At 37.7% G+C, this 22,529-nt stretch overlaps 2 protein-coding genes across 2 annotated transcripts in view; one reads left to right on the forward strand and one right to left on the reverse strand.

The window, feature by feature from the left end:
* Positions 1 to 22,529, reverse strand: part of LOC101887036 (uncharacterized) — a 491,406-nt gene that overhangs the window by 437,755 nt on the left and 31,122 nt on the right. The window lies entirely within an intron of this gene.
* LOC110437840 (uncharacterized) overlaps positions 1 to 22,529 on the forward strand; it is a 37,518-nt gene that overhangs the window by 7,643 nt on the left and 7,346 nt on the right. Inside the window, exons 5-9 of the mRNA XM_073947355.1 lie at positions 1,187 to 3,082; positions 7,293 to 7,466; positions 7,911 to 8,084; positions 8,617 to 8,790; positions 9,176 to 9,349. Coding sequence (XP_073803456.1) covers positions 1,187 to 3,082; positions 7,293 to 7,466; positions 7,911 to 8,084; positions 8,617 to 8,790; positions 9,176 to 9,349 — 2,592 coding nt within the window. The remainder of the gene's footprint in view (positions 1 to 1,186; positions 3,083 to 7,292; positions 7,467 to 7,910; positions 8,085 to 8,616; positions 8,791 to 9,175; positions 9,350 to 22,529) is intronic.

Here is a 22,529-nt window from a genome sequence, read left to right on the forward strand (position 1 = left end):
GGTGTTTAAAGTGATCAGTGTGTGGTGTTTAAAGAGATCAGTGTTTGGTGTTTAAAGTGATCAGTGTGTGGTGTTTAAAGTGATCAGTGTGCAGTGTTTAAAGTAATCAGTGTGTGGTGTTTACAGTGATCAGTGTGTGGTGTTTAAAGTGGTCAGTGTGCAGTGTTTACAGTGATCAGTGTGTGATGTTTAAAGTGATCAGTGTGTGGTGTTTAAAGTGATCAGTGTGTGCTGTTTACAGTGATCAGTGTGTGGTGTTTAATGTGGTCAATGTGCAGTGTTTACAGTGATCAGTGTGTGATGTTTAAAGTGATCAGTGTGTGATGTTTAAAGTGATTAGTGTGTGGTGTTTAAAGTGATCAGTGTGTGGTGTTTAAAGTAATCAGTGTGTGGTGTTTACAGTGATCAGTGTGTGGTGTTTAAAGTGGTCAGTGTGCAGTGTTTACAGTGATCAGTGTGTGATGTTTAAAGTGATCAGTGTGTGGTGTTTAAAGTGATCAGTGTGTGCTGTTTACAGTGATCAGTGTGTGGTGTTTAATGTGGTCAGTGTGCAGTGTTTACAGTGATCAGTGTGTGATGTTTAAAGTGATCAGTGTGATCAGTGTGTGGTGTTTAAAGTGGTTAGTGTGTGGTGTTTAAAGTGATCAGTGTGTGGTGTTTAAAGTGATCAGTGTGTGGTGTTTAAAGTGATAAGTGTGTGGTGTTTACAGTGATCAGTGTGATCAGTGTGTGGTGTTTAAAGTGGTTAGTGTGTGGTGTTTAAAGTGATCAGTGTGTGGTGTTTAAAGTGATCAGTGTGTGGTGTTTAAAGTGATCAGTGTGTGGTGTTTAAAGTGATCAGTGTGTGGTGTTTACAGTGATCAGTGTGTGGTGTTTAAAGTGGTTAGTGTGTGGTGTTTAAAGTGATCAGTGTGTGGTGTTTAAAGTGATCAGTGTGTGGTGTTTACTGTGATCAGTGTGTGGTGTTTAAAGTGATCAGTGTGTGGTGTTTAAAGGGATCAGTGTTTGGTGTTTAAAGCGATCAGTGTGTGGTGTTTAATGTGATCAGTGTGTGGTGTTTAACTTAAATCTGATTAAATCCGTGTATTGTGTCTCAGCTGGTTCAGAGAAAACACACATGGCTTCACTAGAGGATCTTTACACTGGCACTCATTGATTCTTTGTGTTGTTGTTGTTGTTTCTGCAGTGTGGCTAGAGATGATCAGACTGGAGACCTGCTGCAGGATTCACTCCAACCAGAACATGATGAACTTCAGACAGTCAAAGAGCAGCACAAAACCAGCATGAAGAACAAGTATGAGAGATTATTTGAGGGAATTAACCATGGAGAGACTCAAACCCTCCTGAACAGGATCTACACACAGCTCTACATCATAGAAGGAGAGAGTGAAGGAGTGAATGAAGAACATGAGGTTTTACAGATGGAGAAAAGAGCCAGAACAAAACCCTCACAACACACTCCAGTCTACTGCAATGACATGTTTAAAGCCTCAGCTGGAGCAGGACATGAGGAGAAGATCAAGCAGGAGAAAGCCAAGATCAAGACTGTTCTCACTAAAGGCATCGCTGGAATCGGGAAAACCATCTCTGTGCAGAAGTTCATTCTGGACTGGGCCGAGGGAAAAGACAATCAGGATGTAGATTTCATGTTTGTGCTTCCATTTCGAGAGCTGAACTTGATCAGAGATCATCAGTACAGTCTTCACAGACTTCTGCTGGACTTTCATCCTGAACTTGAAGATCTGGAGCCCAAGATTTATGAGCAGTGTAGAGTTGTGTTCATCTTTGATGGTCTGGATGAAAGCAGAATCACACTCAACTTTTCAGATGAGGAGAAAGTTTGTGCTGTGACTGAATCTTCATCAGTGGCTGTGTTGATGCGGAGCCTCCTGAAAGGAGATCTGCTTCCCTCAGCTCTCATCTGGATCACCTCCAGACCTGCAGCAGCCCATCAGATCCCCTCCAGATACATCAAGCGTCTGACAGAAATTCAGGGATTCACTGAGCCTCAGAAGGAGGAATATTTCAGGAAGAGAATCAGCGACAAGCATCAAGCCAGCAGAATCATCTCCCACATCAGAAGAGCAAGAAGCCTCCAGATCATGTGCCACATACCCGTCTTCTGCTGGATCTCCTCCACTGTGCTTCAGAAGCTCCTGGAAGAAGATGTGAGTGCAGAAATCCCTCAAACTCTGACTGAGATGTACATCCACTTCCTGCTGATTCAGATCAACATGAGGAAGCAGAAGTATGAAGAGAGAGATCCAGAGAAACTCCTGCAGTCCAACAGAGGAGAGATCCTCAAACTTGCTGAAGTGGCTTTCAGACAGCTGATGAAGGGCAATGTGATGTTCTATGAGGAGGACCTGATTGAGAGCGGCATAGACGTCACTGACGCCTCGGTGTATTCTGGGATCTGCACTGAGATCTTCAAGGAGGAATCTGTGATTTATCAGAGGAAAGTCTACAGCTTCATCCATCTCAGCTTTCAGGAGTTTCTGGCTGCTTTCTTTGTGTTTTACTGCCATTTAACAAAGAAGAGAAAACCGCTGAGGGGGATTTATGACAGAGAATATTTATATAATCAATATCTACAGTCCAGCTCTGAGAACTCTCTGTGTGATCTGCTCAGTACAGCAGTAGATAAAGCTGTCAGGAGTAGTAATGGTCATCTGGATCTGTTCCTGCGGTTCCTGCTGGGCGTCTCATTGGAGTCCAATCAGAGACTCTTCCAGGATCTGCTGACACACACAGGGGAGAGCTCAGAGAGCATCAGGAGAATTACACAGTACATTAAAGACAAGATCAAGACAGATAAACATCTCTCAGCTGAAAGATCCATCAATCTGTTCCTCTGTCTGCTGGAGGTGAAAGATCAGACTCTGGCCAGAGAGATTCAGGAGTTTGTGAAATCAGACAAACACTCAGAGGAGGAACTCTCTCCTGCTCACTGCTCAACAATCTCCTACATGATTGAGATGTCAGAGGAGCCGCTGGATGAGTTAGACTTTAATAAATTCAATACATCAGCTGAGGGAAGACGGAGACTGACAGCAGCTGTGAGAAACTGCAGAAGAGCTCTGTGAGTATTCATTGATTGATCACAGAAGACACACATCAGTCTGCACTGAAGACTCAGATCAGTTTAGTGAATCACCGCCCTGCTTTAAAGGGTCACGAAACACCAAAACACATTTTTTGAGCTGTTGACAGTCGTATATGTGTCCCACACTGCTAAAAACACTATTAGGACACCTATATTTCACTAAAAAGTGTAAATTGGTTGTTTTTGCGTTATTTCAAGCAAATTCGTACTTCCTGTTTGAAACGAATTTTTGAAGCTGCGTCACGGCCATGACATAATAGCGTGTATTCCAGCGTGCAGACTGGGCGTCTGTGCCAGAGTGTGCCTTATTACGTCTTACAGTGTGATGCATTAATGCATGAGTAAGACTTGGTTCAAACCAATCAGCGCGCTCTATTGTGCAACTTCATTAATATTCATTAGTGTCACCGTCTTTACACCACAGAGACGCCACGTTGTGTTGGCAAAACAAGCGTGAAGTGTTGCTTTTACAGTTTGCTGCCATTAAGTTTCGTTTTCATTTTCTCTCTGTGAGAGCTTATCTGGATCACGTGTGGATTACAGTGTACGCGACGCTCGACAACAATAATTTACGTGTCTAAGGGGGATTATTGTTTACCTGAGAGCTGTTCTCATCTGCAAACGCTGAAATCCGGATTCCGGATGTAGTCTTCTCTTCATAAAGACGCGGCTCTAGTTGCTGGTGATTGTCCTGTCTCTACAGATTTGGTAAGTGAGCGACCAGTGCTCTTTGTATATTCAGTTTGTTCGTATCAAATAAGTTAACTATTGCATTGAGTGCAAACATGTTAGCACCGCATTTTGTGACCGGAATAACACACGCGGCTTTCTGACGCTACCTGCTGTGTGCATCTAAGTTTTACGGGAAATGCGGAGTTTTTTTTCTCTCATTCGCCGTGCGGTATCAAACATTGCATGAAAAATACACGCTTAGAGCAGTTCCTCGAATCAAATATCTCATTTGTCGCGAGGGGCATGAATGAATTCCCTGAATGAAAGAGCCGAACTGCAGTTAAAGTCCGACATTTAATAATTTGGCAAATAATTCGACTACAGATGTCCATGTAGGTTAAACACCATCCCTTTCTCCTGTGTATTTTGACTGAAACTCGCGCGTGCCCAAATAGACACTCCCACACCCTCCCACTTTAGTTTCTCCGACACTCCCCCCTAAACAGAGCTGGACACCCCCACTTTTCTGACTTTTTCCAAAGAAGAGGTGTGAAAACACCCTGCTGAAACGAGGGGGTTTCATGGCCCTTTAACAGAAAACCTTTAGCTGGGCGTATCGTCCCCCTGTGAGATCGCTGATACACCATGTTACTGCATGGGGACGCGGCGGCAGTGTTCTGTTTCCTTATTTGCTCATTTATTTCAGCATTTCTAAACGTATTTAACAAACTTTTCTTGACTTTTTACTCACACAAACAACATTTGTACTTATTTAATAATCTACTTCATTTGCTTTACAGTTTATCCTGGAAAATAACTCAAATCCCTGTAAATCCCTGTGCTCCTCCAGCTGAATAGGACATTTGTTGATGTGTATTTGCTCAAATCTAACACAGTGTTGCTCTTGGATAATTGTGTTTGTTTTCTGATCAGAGAAATAGTGTAATTTTAGACACAGTATTGCCGTCTCGCCGCAGACATGCCTCTAATATTACATTTACTGTAGGCCTAAACACTAAACTTTACACTGAGCTCAGTAAAATGCTCTCTGATTAGTTATTAATAATCTGTTCAATAATTCAGTACAGTCATATGAATGGAGAAATACAGGTTTAGTTTAGTTTAATGTAGATTAAATAAATAAATAGTATATTATAAATGAAATAAATATTCTTGTTCTGAAAATGTCCATGTGTCTGGAGTAGGGATGCACCGATATGAATTTTTTTGGCCGATACCGATAACCAATAATTCTTCAGACTTGGGGGCCGATAGCCGATATATATAGGCCGACAATTATAAATATCTTAAATTGTTATATATATATATATTTTTTTCCCAGAGATGGTTGCAGCTGGAAGGGCATCCGCTGCGTAAAAACTTGCTGGATAAGTTGGCAGTTCATTCTGCTATGGCGACCCCGGATTAATAAAGGAACTAAGCCGACAAGAAAATGAATGAATGTTATATTTTTATACATAAAAATTCATAAAAGATTGAACTGCTCTTATGAACTGAACAGTCTATACTCAAAGCAAAAAAAGCTATAACTTCAAAATTGCAAGGTGATTATAGACCTATATTCACGATTTCACATAAATCAGCATGCAAAAAATGATTTCCTTTTCTTCATAGCAAATTAACATGCAAGTTGATTGTTGCAAAAATTAATAGTTTAAATAACAAAATGGTATTTAGATATATTATTTAAATATATTTAAATAAGATGAAAATAAAAGAGCTAAGGACTGAAACCAGCTCAAATGGTCATGAATAAAACATGTTACAGTGATGTACACATCTACAAATATGTCATGTCCGAAAAAGCCTTTTTTAGAGGTATTTTGACAGTTCAGAGCCACCGTACAAGCGAACAGCTAAATAAAGATAGTACGTTTAGAAAATGCGGCACAGATTCATCCTATTTTGACATGTCACATGTAGGTGCTGCTTGTCAATCAGACAACGCTTCTGCGCTCGTTCTTGCCGTCAATCGCGGGAAAATGATCGATGAAAAGTTTATGATAAACCGCTGAGAGTTTTACTTAACTGTAGAGGCAGAGTTGCCATCAGAGTCAGATTTTGATACAAAACCTGCGTTGAGCTGACATTATGACAAACACAGAGCAGAATATAAAGACAGAATGAGCGGCTAGTTAAGAGCCCCTTTGACTGGATTCACCTCTCTTCTCTCCCCCGTGCTACGGTGCTACAGTGTGTGTGTGTGTGTGTGTGTGTGTATGTATTTGTGTGCGCGCGGTGACAGCTCTCACGCGAGCTCGTTATAATCAATATGAATATTCAGATCAAACTGAATACTATCTTACATCAACAACACATGACCAGCAACGCGTTAATATTAACAAATAATCAGATTACAAACAACCGTTATGTTTACACGTGTTGTAAAATGTGCGGGTCCTTCAATGGGACTGGGCTGCAGTTTGGGGTGTGAGTGAAGCAGAGGGAGAGGGAGAGAGAAAAGAGGAGCGGTTTTTTCGCATTGAGACCATTTTCTGTGATGTTCCCTCTTTGGTGGCTTATTTGTTGTACCACACGGAAAGTAATAAATATTTTGGACCAAGTTACATGTGTCCTCTTTTATTCACCAGCTGCAACAAAAAAAGTTCACCCCGAAACTAACATTATTCGGATTATATCACTTATAATCTCATTAGGGGAGATTATAAGTGAATCTCCCCTTATATCTTTAACACAACAAAGAGACAAAGCAGGAAAGGTTTACACATGTAATATTTTTCCTGAGGCGATTTAAAGCAAAATACACAATGAAACTCAATCAAACATATCTACAATGATAAAGAACATGGTTACTTACTGAGTTATTAACTCACAGCAATGCCACGGGAAGAAAGCACAGACTTTGAAGGAATAAACAGTGTGAGGAGAGATCCATTATAGTGCACTGGACAAGTCTGAACATGTTCCGCCCACGCGAGCGCGGCACGCAGGTCTGTACAATTACGTAATTTATCGGCTTAAATATATCGGCCTAATTAAGACATCGGATCGATAACGATAATCTTAAAAATAGCGTTTATCGGCCGATAACGATATAGGCACCGATATAACGTGCATCACTAGTCTGGAGTGTGTCAGTAATTCCTGCAGTTCATTACAGCTTTGAGTGTGACTCCTAATCCAGTCCTCCATGGATTAATACATTTGATTTCCAGTGATCATGTCTGTGTGATTTTGTTGTCAGCACATTCAACTGTGTAAAGAACAAAGTATTTAATAAGAATATTTCATTCATTCAGATCTAGGATGTGTTATTTTAGTGTTCCCTTTATTGTTTGAGCAGTATATATATATATATATATATATATATATATATATATATATATATATATATATATATATATATATATATATACTGCTCAAACTATATATATATAGTTTATTTTCAGTGTTGTTTTTATCACTGTAGACTGGACTCATGAACACAACTCTGCTAATTTCTTACTGCTGATTTTGTTGCTCCTCTACACAGGCTACAGGGCTGTAATCTCACTGTTCAGTGCTGTGAGAGTTTGTCTTCAGCTCTACAATCCTCAAACTGTGTGCTGAGAGAGCTGGACCTGAGTAACAATGACCTGCAGGATTCAGGAGTGAAGCTTCTCTCTGATGGACTGAAGAGTCAACACTGTAAACTGGACACACTGAGGTAAAATAAAAACATTTCCATCAAATAAATGCTAAAATTAAAGTTATATTCAGTCAGTTTTATATTCATTTCAGGAATATCATTGACTAATATGAAGATGTTGATGTGATTTATTTACAATACAGTTTGTAAAGTCATATTTTCTGTCTGTTAATATTATATTAGAGACTTGCTTTGTTTAACAAATATGAGGATCTGAATGGATTTGAAATATCAGAAATATAAGAACAGAAATAGTAAAAAAACTAAATCTGTCTGGCCGACTCATTTTGGTCCAGAGATCTTCTTTTTAAAAAGTTTATGTAATAATGAAATACAAATGTTTGATCTTCCTCCATGTTACCATCAAAGCAACTCTGAAAATTTAAAGGAGTCTTTTCCTTTTCCCTAATTACATCACACTCACACACAATAATACAGTGTCTTTTACTGTCCTCTACACAGACTACAGAGCTGTAAACTTACTGTTCAGTGCTGTGAGAGTTTGTCTTCAGCTCTACAATCCTCAAACTGTGTGCTGAGAGAGCTGGACCTGAGTAACAATGACCTGCAGGATTCAGGAGTGAAGCTTCTCTCTGATGGACTGAAGAGTCAACACTGTAAACTGGACACACTGAGGTAAATGATTCTCCACTCTACAACATTAAAAGTGTTTTGATTGAGATGGAAATGTCCAGATATATTTAAGAGCATTAGTGGAGAAACTGCAAAATGCTGCTTCTCAAATGAAAGTTGCTCTTTTTCTTAATCAGTTCAGTAAATCAGTGTATTTAATGGTTATTTTAATTAATTACCTCTAAATCTTTATTTATATTTTTAATGATTATATTTACAGTTTATCCTTGAATTGGTTTATTGGAGCAGGTTTGACAGGCTCTGATCATTTGCATTTTACAGGTTCATAAATATATAAAGTCTCGTGGTCCTCTAATCTGAACTCAAATTTAGCAGTTTTCTCACATTTCAAAGTATTCAAGATTATATTAGATGACATTTAATATTCAGTTTTATTAAATAACAATAGTCAATAATTCTAACTGACACAAATTCCAATAGTTTTGTCATATTATTAACCTTATAGTTTGATTTTTTACATCTGATGAATGACTGAAATCACACTGTTAATGTAATCTGTGTTCTTCTTTCTCAGATTGGTCATGTGTTATCTCACTGTTCAGTGCTGTGAGAGTTTGTCTTCAGCTCTACAATCCTCAAACTGTGTGCTGAGAGAGCTGGACCTGAGTATCAATGACCTGCAGGATTCAGGAGTGAAGCTTCTCTCTGATGGACTGAAGAGTCAACACTGTAAACTGGACACACTGAGGTAAATGATTCTCCACTCAACAACATTAAAAGTGTTTTGATTGAGATGGAAATGTCCAGATAAATTTAAGAGCATTAGTGGAGAAACTGCAAACTGCTGCTTTTCAAATGAAAATTGCTCTTTTTCTTAATCAGTACAGGAAATCAGTGTATTTTAATGATTATTTTATTTAATTACCTCTAAATCTTTATTTATATTTGATATTTTTAATGATGACATTAGATGAAATTTAATATTCAGTTTTATTAAATAATAATTGTCAATAATTCTAATTGACACAAATTCTAATAGTTTTATCATATTATTAACCTCATAGTTTGTTTTTTTACATCTGATGAATGACTAAAATCCCACTGTTAATGTAATCTGTGTTCTTCTTTCTCAGATTGGTCATGTGTAATCTCACTGTTCAGTGCTGTGAGAGTTTGTCTTCAGCTCTACAATCCTCAAACTGTGTGCTGAGAGAGCTGGACGTGAGTAACAATGACCTGCAGGATTCAGGAGTGAAGCTTCTCTCTGATGGACTGAAGAGTCAACACTGTAAACTGGACACACTGAGGTAAATGATTCTCCACTCAACAGATACAGTTTCATATTGGGTTACCTGATGTGGAGCCCCATTCAGTGGATTGACAGAAGAAAAAAACAAAACATTTACAGGGTTGTGATTTTAATCATAGCTTTAATAATGTATGTTTATCTATAAATATATTTAATAGCTTTACTTAGTCTATTATGAAATGTTGCACTTTCAGAGCTTCTCTTTTTCCAATATACCCAAATGTGACTTAAAGTTAAAGGAATCAGTTTATTTTAAGGATCTTTTTAATGAATTACCTCTGAATTATTTATTCATATTTTATATTTTTATATTTATATCTGTTGTGTCCTGGTGAAGTTTAGACATGCTCTGCTGTTTGTTCAGTTTGCCGTTTCTTCTAAACATATAAAAGTCTCACGACACTCTTAATATTATCTAAACCAGTGGTCCACAACCTTTTTCTAACTGCGGACCGGTCAACGTGAATCCACTGTGTACTTATATGGAACTTTATTAGCACATTGCTCCAACATTTCAATGCTATTATAACATTAGGAAGTAATAACTTTATTAACACATTGCTCCAACAATATAACATATTATAACATCAGTAACGCTAAATCAATGGGAGCCCTGAGCTTGTTTCTTTGCACAGAGATGGTCTATAGAAGGAAGATTGCCGGAAAGAGCGTGTGCACGTCTAGAACGTGCTGACGTGAGACGTCTGCTTTAGCCAATCAGAACAGTCAGATGCATTCCCGTCCGCGCGGTTTATGAGAATAAAAGTCTTTGAATATTTTTCCAGACACATTTAGCTGCTAGAAATTAGTTGCATAACGTTTATATGTTCACTTTAATGCCAACCGTATAAATAATTATCGATAAGATGCTTATGATAAGCCGTTGTTTGTTTACCTTCAAGCTTTGCATGTGCCTGTGAAACAGCCGGTGGGTGCCAGCACACACACATACAGTATCATGTACATCTCGACATGCGAAAGTGTTTCTCAAACTCCTTTAACAGCGAAGACTGGTGATCGTGCACTAGGCTTGGGCGGTATCCAAATTTTGAGGCCGTCAAACCGCCTCCATATTTTACCCTGGTATCCGGTATTACCGGCGTAATAAAAAAATTATGACGTAAGGCTCAGACAGCGTCACCAAACTGTTGGCTTGAGCCTAAACCATTCAGAAACTGAATACCTTCTATGCGATTTTAGGCTCGCAGAGAGAGAGAGAGAGACTTTGACTTTTAACAACTCTTTAATTACAACAGTTCAAAAACTGTATCAGTTTAAAAACAATTACAGCTTATTACAAAAACATGTAAATACACACAAAAAATGATAATCAAAAATAAAACAATAACACAAATAATAATAAAACAATGATAAAAAACTAATACCACCAAGTTTACAGCAATATATCACAACCTCCTTCTTCATTAGGTTGACATAAAATGTTTTCAACACCCCATACAAGAAAGAAAGAATCAACATCATTCACCAATTCATAATATTTATACTCCATTACTAGCCTGCTTTTTACCAAAATTCTGAACAAGTCCAAAGGATCAGTATTGCTGTCTAACAGTATTTTATTTTTTCTTGTCAACCATACTGCCAGTTTTGCCTTAGCTAATAGAAAATTTGTTAAAACATTTTTTTTCTTATTTAAAGCATTGTATTTTGGTCCAAAGATAAAAAGACTATTAGTAAAAATGAAACCAAATTTCTGACACAAGTCTCTCAACATGTCAAACTATCTAAAAAGCCTTGAACATCCAATAAATAGGTGAGCCATTGTTTCTGAAAGGCCACAAAATATACATTCATCTCCTTGTGCCGGATTTAGATGATTCTTATAACGATTTGTTGCCAATATCCAATGAGAGATCCGCCATTGTAAATCTCCGCTTCTTTTTTCAATTGGTACTTTATATAATGACCTCCAACATCCTTTTGGAGTGGTACCAATTTCAACAAAATTTCCCCATTTGGTTTCTGGAATTTCTCTCAAAGATTTTAAATTTAAAAATTTAACACACAGACAATAGAAAGACTTTTTAGATATTTCATCAAAGAAACCAAGTTGCGGTGTTTTAAATGAAAGTAATCTAGTATCATCCTCCTGCCAATCTTCTAAATTTACTTTTACACTAATCCTGGGAAATGCAGTCTTAGTTACTTCTGTTTGCAATGGCACTACAGGAAACAATTTTTGAACCTCATATAACAATTTTTCAATAAACCTAACAGAGTGAACATTGATTTTCACAGCAAGTTTTTCTGCAGAAATCCAACTATCCTGTATTCTTAAATGACAGATTTTGCATATTCCTGCTTGAATTAATCTTGTAGAACAAGCCTTTGATTTCAAAATCTCAACCAATAAAGGATTATAAACTAATGGTTCCTCAAGTACCCATTCTTGTGTTACTTCGGTCAGTTCTCTTTTAACTATAAATATTTGCCATGCATTTAGAACTGATGTATAAAAAGAAGAAAGCCCATTAAAATCAATATCTTTCAAATTCATTAAAAAAAGGTGTCTGTTCAAATTCATCCGTCCCACTCTATTTAATAAGGTGCAAGCAATAGCAGTCCAGTTTAGAGACTTTTGATAAAGGAGTTTTTGTGCAGTCTGCAATCTGAAAGCAGCTACTTTGGACTTAATGTCCATGAGGCCTTGACCACCCTCATTTAATTGTAGAAACAATATTGTCTCTTTTAGCCAATGGTTTCCATTCCAGAAAAAAATCTATGAACACTTTGAATTGCTCTAATCTATGAACACTATGAATTTCTCTAATAAAACCATCTGGTGGATTTAACACAATTAATTTATGCCATAGAACAGATGCAGCAAGGTTATTTATAACCAGTACTCTACCCCAATACGAAAGTTGTGGTAAAATCCAATTCCATTTTGATAATCTATTACACACTTTTTCTTTAACATTTTCACAATTATTTCTTTGATACGATTCGGATCCCAAAAAAATACCTAAATACTTAAAACCATGTTTTTTCCATTTTCCATTTTCAGGAATAACAGGTAACCTCATTGTACTTTTTTCATTGCACCAAAAAGCCTCTGTTTTAATCCAATTTAACTTTGCAGATGAAGCCCTCTCAAATAAAGAGCAGTGGTGGGAGTAACGAATTACAACTACTCACGTTACTGTAATTAAGTACATTTTTGGTGTAATTGTACTTTCATGAGTAGAATTTTAAGCCTGTAATTTTACTTGTACTTGAGTACAAATTAAGCTGAGTAATCTACTTCGTTACTTTTATAATCACAATTCGTTACAGAGTACTGTCAATAAATTAATATTTCAGCCACGCACTGACCAGCATTTCGGTAGCCAATAAAAAAAGCTGATCTTAACGGACCAATGAAAAGCCTGGTATATTATTTGAACCGAAAAACAAGTTCAGGCTACTGCAGATTTACGTGACCGTCATCATACAGTCACAAAGTTATCAATTGACATATGGAGATTTAAGACAGAAGAAATGAGGAAGAAATAGCAGAGGATGAATGCATGGCCACACCCGGAGGAGCTGTTCACCTACAGGTACATAGGGAAGAAAGAGGACAGATGTGCTGATGTGAATAGCTATGTTATCATCTAAAATGCTTATTAAATATATGCCCAAAACTGGAATATCGCATAAAAGACTGCAAATAAAGCAGCGTTTCTGTCCATCAAGTCAAAGAGAACAAAATTGCCACCTTCTGATTAACTGGCGACAAATATCAAAAGTAAAAACAGAATTAGCATCAGTAGGAGCAGCTGCATGAATAAATTATCTTCATTTACTAAGTGACTTGCGCATCAGAAGTCAATCCTGCACGCAGTGAACGCGCGCTGGCGTTTGAAGGCGCGAAACACGGAGTGCAGAAACTCTTGACAATTCTGGAGGTCATTATTAATATAATATAATACTGAAATGGTTGAGGTGGTTTAGAATGACCAAAACAACACTTTAGATGTTTTACAATGTGCTTAGCCTGCTGGTTTGTCCATTCACACACATTTTCAAAATATATGCGCATTATAGCGTTTCCATCAACCGTTTTTATGTGCATATCCAAAAAGCGCAAAAATAAGTGGATGAAACCTGCCCTCGGCTGTGCCATCCGGCTTACAGGGTTTCCGTGGGGTCTTAAAATGTCTAAAATATAAACATCTAAATTTTAGGCCTTAAAAAGTCTCAAATTCGCTGTTCTAGATCTGAAATATGTTTGCACATGTCTTATTTTTCCGATGTACATTGTAACGCTACTTCTAATGCTCATTTAAATAATTTTTTTTGTTGTTGCTTTGTTTCGTGGTGGTGTAGTTCTTTATTTCACTAGTCCTATTGTAATTTGCAGTATTAAAACTACAAATAAGCCCAGCATGCAATAGCTCAGTGCGCGCGGCGAATGTGACGTCATCGCCGTGTTTGCGGAGGTTCACTTTGGATGCGCGCGACATGATTTCGGGTGAACAGTTCGCGCGGCGCCGCGCTTGATTTGAGTTAAATTTGAATCACTTTGAAGAGATTTTGTCTGTAACAGTACGACTGTATGCGTGGACAAAGAGATAACCAGATGACCGATAATTCTTGGCTAGAAATTGCAACAGCCATGGAAAGGAAGTGTTTTGTTAAAGTTTGGAAAAACCTGGGGGATAAGTTTGTTACAACAAAAAAGAGGCCATGGCAAAAGTGGAGACCCAGGTGGTTTTAAGATTACAGAATATGTTTTTCCACCATTTATAGGTTTTACACTGATGGATCATTTTGAAGTTAAAGCAATGTAACAAAAATTAAGTAACAAATTAAGTATTTGATAACTGGAAAATAATATATGAACCCATCAGCTTACAGTATACTGAAGCCCAATTTCTAGGCTTTATTGGTGATGATGGACAGGATTGTTGGACCATTATTGCCTTTTCAGCTCATTAGTAGAGGACAGAAACTAGCCAGACAATAATGTGTCAATTGTTGAGTGGGCAAAAAAAAAAATTTTTTGCTATTATTCTTGCCAGAATAAAAAAAATAATAATTGTAGAGTAACCCATGTTCTGTTGTCATTGATATTTAAGTTTAACAGGTAGAACTGTCCGTGATATAAACAAAAGTGAGTGATGCATCAAACTTTGATTTAAAAAATCTTGAAAAGTTATAAAACTTTATAATCATTCATTAATTTTCTTTTCGGCTTAGTTCCTTTATTAATCTGGGGTCGCCACAGCGGAATGAACCGCCAATTTATCCCGCATATGTTTTACACAGCGGATGCCCTTCCAGCTGCAACCCGTTCTCATTTACAACAACAGACAATTTAGCTTACCTAATTCACCTAAAATGCATGTGTTTGGACTGTGGGGAAAACCGGAGCATCTTGAGCAAACCCATGCAAACACGGGGAGAACATGCAAACTCCACACAGAAATGCCAACTGACCCTGCCAAGGCTTGAACCAGCGACCTTTTTGCCTTGAGTCGAGAGCGCTACCCACTGCCCCACCCCGTCACCCAACTTTGTAATCATAATAAATTATAAAAATAATGAAAAATTATTATTTTTAAAATCTTGAACAATATTAAAGATATGACGTAGTCTTAAAAAGTCTTAAATTTGACATTATGATATCTGCAGAAACCCTTTTTTTTTTACAAGACTTCAGTCTATAATCTGAAAAAAAAAAAAAACATTATGGTAAGAAGACAACTTAATTTGTGTGATATTTAATTTATTAATAATATGTTTAGGCACTAGGCAGTGTTGTTCTGTGGTTTCTGACGGTTCAGTTCGCGAATTAGGTAATTAACAAAGTTTCTCCATAATTTGCAAGTGTTTTTTTTATATATTAAATCATCTATTGATCGTACAGATAAAAGAGGCATTATTTGAAATGATAAACAGTCGTGCATTTGTGCATATTCCTGTTATCTTTATACTCAAAATAGCAAAACATTGTTTTTGTAAAATAATCATGGTGCGCAGTGGGTATTGCTATCGCCTCAAAGCAAAAAGTTTGTTGGTTGAAGCCCTGGCTGAGTCAGTTGGTGTTTCTGTGTGGAGTTTGCATGTTTTCCCCATGTTGGCGTGGGTTTCCTTTATAGGTGCTCTATAATTATAATCTATAATTAATGCTGTTTACACAGTTTTAAAAGTGTTTTTAGCATCTTTAAACGTGTTATGTAAAATGTGTTTTACTGCCTGGATCTTGTCTGGCTCCGCATTTATGGATAATTCCACCAATACCGCCAAGCTAAAAAAGTAATTTGTAATTTTGTAATTTGAGTAGTTTTTACGAAGAGTAATTTGTACTTTTACTTGAGTACTTTTTAACACCAGTACTTTTACTTGTAATTGAGTACAATTTCAGCAATGTAACAGTACTTGTAATTGAGTACAATTTTTTTGTACTCTTACCACCACTGATAAAGAGATGCTGTTTTTAACAACATCAACATCTTTTTGATTTTTTACTAAAACAGCAATGTCATCTGCATAAGCTATTACTTTAACTGAATTGCATATATCATCAAGTTTAAAATCAGACAAATTTTCTCTTAATAAACACAGTAATGGTTCTACTGCCAAAGCATAAAGCTGGCCTGATAAAGGGCATCCTTGTCTTATGCCTTTAAGTACTCTTACTGGTTTACTTAAGCTACCATCTATTTTTAAAACACATGAAGCATTTGTGTATAAAAGTTTGATCCAAGAAATAAAAACATTTCCAAAACCAAAAGCTCTCATAGTTTCAAATAAAAAACCATGGTCCACTCTATCGAATGCTTTCTCTTGATCTAAAAACAAAAAAACAACATTCACATCATTTAGTTTAGAATAATCTAAAATATCTCTTACCATGAAAATGTTGTCATAAATTGTTCTATCTGGGATACAATAGGATTGATCTGGGTGTATTAAATCACCAAGTACAGTCTTTAACCTATTAGCCAACACTTTGGCCATTAACTTATAATCAGTAGTTAAAACAGACACAGGCCTCCAGTTTTTAAGATCACTTAAATCCCCCTTTTTTGGCAAAAGTGTTAAGACAGCTCTTTGACAACTTGTAGGAAGACTTTTTTCTTTAAAACATTCTTGAATCACTTCATAAAAATCATTTCCAATAATATTCCACATAGACTTGTAAAAATCAATAGACAGTCCATCAATTCCCGGGGCTCGACTCGTCTTCATCTGTTTTACTGCATCCATTAATTCTTGATATGGTATAGCACTGTCCAAAAACTTGCGCTGTGTTTCAGTAAGAGTAGGGATTTTTTCCATTATTTGTGACATGCACTCAATATTAGTTTCTTCCTTCTTGTACAAGTCTGAATAAAAATCCACTGCAATCTTTCTCATTTTTTCTGGATCAAAAGTCTTTAGTCCTTCAGGGGTCTTTAAACAATACATTTCATTTTGTTTTTTTGACACTTTTTCTAAATTAAAAAAATAAGAAGTAGGAGCATCCATCTCGTGCAATGACATAAACCGAGATCTTATCAAAGCACCTTTGGCCCGCACTTGCAATAATGATTTTAAATCTTGATTTTTTTTTACTTAAAATGACTGCTGAAGATGAATCAGAATGCTGTATCATGCCAGACGTAATATGACAGATTTCATGCTCTATTTCCGAAATTTTTTGTTTTATTTTTCTTGTTGAAAACCATGTATATTGTTGACAGAAAATTTTTATTTGAATCTTTCCTAACTCCCACCATTGTAATAAATTTTTAAAATCTTTTTTCTCCACTCCACTCCTCCCAAAATAATTTAAATTTTTCATAAAACTTTCAATAAAGGGCTTTTCAATAAAGCAGTATTCAATTTCCAATAAGGGCTTTTAAAATTAGATTGTGTTAAAACAATACTGACTGTAATTAAATTATGGAAAAAGGGAAAAATATTGCATCCACTTACTCTGTTTTTATCACTACACTTTACATAAAACCGATCAAGTCTTGCTACACTAATCATTCCCAGATTTATTTTAGTCCATGTATAGTGTTTTATTTTCGCATTTTGGTGTCGCCACACATCTACCAAATCATTCTGAATTATGAAACTTTTTAAAAAAGATGTCGATGCAGGATGTGGTTCTTGATTGTTTCTATCTAAAAGAAAATTAAGAGTGCAATTCCAATCTCCTCCCACAATTAGAAATCCTTCCAAAGTATAATTATTTAAAAAATCTTTTAATTTCTTAAATACTGCTAATTTTTCTGAGCATTTATTGGGAGCATAGATATTTATAAATTCGAAGAGTTGATTGTTTACTTTAGCTTTTACCAACATAATACGTCCTTTCTCTATTTCTACTTCTGATATAATATTTCTATTTAAGTACTTTGAAAACAAAATAGCTACCTCTGCGCTGATATTTGTACCATGACTAAAAACAGTTTTACCTTCCCACCATAACTTAATCTCAGATTCATTCTTTTGATCACTATGAGTTTCTTGTAAAAAAGTTACATGTGTTTCTTTAAGTTTAAGAAATTCAACAAGTAAAGCTCTTTTACTCCCATCCCTCATCCCATTTATGTTTAATGATCCTACTTTAAGAATCTGCATTGCAGGGAAGATAGAAAGGGAAAACAGGAAATAACAGGTAAGTAAAACAAAATTAAAAATAGATCCCTCTCCCATGTGATTTACTTTTTTCGTTTTGACACTCTTCCCTGTTCTTCTTGAGCTTTGCGTAACGTTGTTACAAACTTACTCAATCGGAAACGTTTTTGCTTTGAAAGTACCTCATAGCCCACATTCTTCTGAGCAATCAGCACCGATTTTATAAATTTATTGCCATCGGGAAAGTGCTTAACTATGTCAGTCTTTTTCCCTTTAGTTGAATCTAAAAAAGCATTCAATTCTTCTACCGAATACACATCATCCAACGACTGACTACACTTAATTTTTCGAAAACTCTGAACAGTTATCATCGCAGTCCTCCATATTTTCATCACTATTTTCATTCTCTGCAATCACCTCCGACTCTAAACATCTCTCTTTTAAAACAACATTGCCACCAACACCATCATTTTCCTTATCAACAGCCGTATTTTCCTTCAAAACAGACGGGCTTACAGCATTATCACCAGCACTCAGAGTTGAAGTAAACGCACATCACATGTTTTAGAACCATGTTTTTGCACCCAAACGGAACCATTTTGACAGAACCCGCAAACTTACCAAAACGATTCAATTTCTTAAGAATTTGCTCATTGGGAATGAATGGAGGCACGTTTGAGATTGTTACTTTAGTAGCCGGTGTACGCAAGGGCACTACTTGTACTAGCGTGTCGTTAACAACAATTCCGTTTTCCACGAGATCATTAACGTGTTTCTCATCTTTAAGAAACACTACCACAGCCTTATTCATTCTTGAGGCAGATACTATATTTTCGTGCTCAACTATTTCTCCCATTGTCAAAAGCACTTCTTCAACCGTAAAAACTTGGTCCGAATAAACTTTGCATCCATTCTTGATAGAGAAACCAGGTGTTCCCTCTCCGGAGAGAAACGCCATGGTTTCCCTTATCATAGAGGGGATCGCTGGTATTAGTTTAAACCAAAACAAAAGAAAAAAGGATAAGGGGGGGGGGGGGGGGGGGAGAAAAAAAAGAAAACAAAAAAGATTAAGCCTGAAACCAGTTCAGCGTGTTGCTCTCACACCCCACACCACTCTTTCACCTCGTGCAGAGAGAGAGAGAGAGAGAGAGCACCTCTCTCTCTCTCTCTCTTACACAAACACACACATCTCTCCCGCGACTTATTCAGAAATTTACTCCCACACCGTAAGAAATCTGGCCGGCTCCCGCGGTACTGCAGCGGGAATGCAGAGAGCTGTAATCGGGCCATAAAAATTATACCCGATAGGTCCCGAGTCCGACTCGTACATTTTGATTGACAGCTTTATAAAGCCCGAGCCCTTACAGCTCTAATGCATTCTTTCAAGAATGAGTCATTTATATGTTTTAACAGCATTTATTCGTAACAAACGTAGACTATAGGTCACTTGAAAGTTGGAACAAAGAAATAAAATAAGTCCTCTGTAACATCGTAACATCTCAGCACTCTATAGGTTTACATGCACTTAGCCTTTAAATTGGCCAACACACCAATGAAAAGAAATCTTGCTTAACAAATCAAATAAACTCTAAATGATGACGGGTATTTTGGCAGTAACTAAATTGAAGCTGAATATTAAAAGAATAATGCCACCATTAGTCTGTATACTCTGTCTACATTATGATTATATGGTTTAATTAATATTTATTTATAATTTAAAACCCTTTACTCACCAAGATTAGGCTACGTGTGTTTGTGGAGGAACATTATTAAATCCACTGGCTTTAGCGCAGTCTTGCGCTCATGTGCGTCCAGCAGCACTGAACACCGTTTCACTGCTACTGCTACAGGCCAAGATGCAGAGTTCTGATCTGGCTGATTTTGCAAGTTTTGGGTAGGATTGTTTATTCATCTTATACCAGTCAGGAACATCCATTTAATTTTCCATGACAGTAGTTTCAGGGTAGCGAGTGGCCTCGTCATTTTACCTGTCAGCTTGCGGTTTAGGGCTCTACCGTAATACGCAGTGTATGCGCGACCGCGAAATACCTGCGGCTGGAATAACCACTCTTTCTGACTGGCTTGACCGCCGTCAAAATTCTCTTTTTTTACTACTTCTTCATCATTTGTTTCACCTTTGCAGGGATGGATTTTAATGCAAAGATTTGGATTTTTTCGGGTCTCGCCGGGTTCTTGCAAAGATCTTCAGCTCTAATGCAGACCTCTCGTTCATATTAACCACGTCTCCCTTCTGTTCAGTCTACACTGCCAAACTGCAGGACACTTTGGAGCGCCACTCGTCACGTCACGTCTCCTCTCCCTCTCTCCCCCTCCCTCTCACCCTCTCCCCCTCCCTCTTCCTCTATCTCTCTCCTCCACACTGTCCCTTGATGACAACCACACACACGTTTTTTAGGCATTAAATAAAGGATATTTAATACTTTATGACGGTATAACGGTATTGAAACTGACACCGTTGCTATTTTTAGATCCCGCAGTATACCATAATACCGTAATATCGCCCAAGCCTATCGTGCAGCAGCTTGGTGAGTGAGGGCGCAGGCTCAGTCTCACACAAAATCCGCGCTAATGTTTGAAACGCGTCCGATATGCCTCTGTTCACGCGCTGTCCCCACAAATCCAGTTTAAATGCAGCTTCTTTATCTGCCAACTTAAAGATAATTCATTCTTGTTCAGCCCGGTACTGATTGATCCACGCACCAGCACCCGCCTGGGGGTTGAAGACCACTGATCTAAACCACTACAATAATATGAAGACACACTATAAGCATGTATTCAGCAGTTTACTGTAAGAGACCTGGTGAACTGATGTATTTACTACACATGCATCTGAAAATAACCCTGATTACTCATTCACATGAAGCAATATATTGACTGAAGATCTTCTGTCAGAAAGGCTGAATGTGAAATAGAGTCAGCGCTCATGATTATTGATCAGGTATTTCTTAGCTGACAGAATAAAAGTCCCCTAATGCTCCATCAGTGTGAATGTGACTGTCAGGCTGGTGAAAGAGACATTAAGAGAGTGGGTTTGTGTTTGTTTTAGTTTATTCACATCATCGTCCACAATATAATATACAAATGAAGATCAGGTCATGTTCTGTTGCTCTTTATACAGTAAAGTTTGATCTACAAGCTGAAGTTTGTGACTGTCAGGGCTGTAGTACTCGAGTCCAGACTCAAGACGTTTCTTTCTATAGTCTAGGACTCGCTAATATTCAGACATGAACTTGGTCCAGCAATAGCCATTGATTGAGTGTGTTTGTCTGGAAAACAGGAAACATCACTGTTAAATCCACCGTGAGTCTAGAATGGGCACTGACACTCTCGTGTGATACGCTTCCCTGCTGAAAAATCCAGTTTGAACCAGCCTAGCCTGGTTGGCTGTTTTTAGCTGTTTGACCAGGCTGGTTTTAGAGGGGTTTTGGCCATTTCCAGCCTGGTTTAAGCTGGACATAGCTGGTTTTGGCTGGGCTCCCAGCCTGGCTAGGCTGGTTAAGCTAGTTTTAGCTGGATTTAGCTGGTCATTTTCCTGCCTGACCAGCTAAGACCAGGCTGGAAATGGCCAAAACCCCTCTAAAACCAGCCTGGTCAACCAGCTAAAACCAGCCAACCAGCCTAGGCTGGTTCAAGCTGAATTTTTCAGTAGGGTTGTCTGTCCATATGAGTACCCTTGTCACTCAGACACATGTGGGACACCGCTCTATTTCTTAAGACTCCTGGCGACTAAAGCTAAACTAATAGAGCTGATGTTTAGCTGAGAGCTAGCTAACGTTAACTGCTAGCATGTTCCACCCTAAACATAAGAGTTAGCATTCGCACTGGTTAGAAAGCATTGAAAATGATATAATATAATGTATGTCTGATATCTGCAAATTTAGGGAGCATCTTTAAAGTCTGGACACCTGATTAGGGCTGGGCGATGTGGATTTGAGTAGATCAGGTTAGATTAGATTAGATAATCCACATTATTGGGGAAAGATAATCTAGTGAAGTGATCAAGTAAATGTCGGCCCAGTCTGTAAGTGTAGATGGTCTAGTAATAACACGACACTTCCCTTTAGATTGTAGATGAATGCATATGCTAAAGCTTTATTTCATGTGTCAGTCGCTTCATCTCACCCACAGGAACAGGCTGACAGACACCTAGAATGACTTTAACACACAAATAAACCAAACAAATCTGCAGTCATGTGAAGGAGAGATCGGGCCTTTTGCTCATGAGTATAATCTGAGGTTTAGACCCCCTCACATGCTTTGGAGAGGAATGTGTGAGTGAAAGAGAAAGCGGATGGCCAATCATGAGCTGCGGCCTCAACACATTACACACTTATTCCTCTTCAGAGATTGTGTGTGTGTGTGTGTGTGTGTGTGTGTGTGTGTGTGTGTGTGTGTGTGTGTGTGTGTGTGTGTGTGTGTGTGTGTGCGAGTGTGTGTGCGAGTGTGTGTGCGTGTGCGTGTGCGTGTGTGTGTGTGTGAGTGTGTCTCATGACAGATGTGAGGGGAGAGACGAGATTATCAGATATCAGGATATCTTCAAAGGCGATTATTAATAAATATTGTCTGACATCACCCAG

This window comes from Danio rerio, chromosome 4, assembly GCF_049306965.1.
Source record: "Danio rerio strain Tuebingen ecotype United States chromosome 4, GRCz12tu, whole genome shotgun sequence".
Lineage (NCBI taxonomy): Eukaryota > Metazoa > Chordata > Actinopteri > Cypriniformes > Danionidae > Danio > Danio rerio.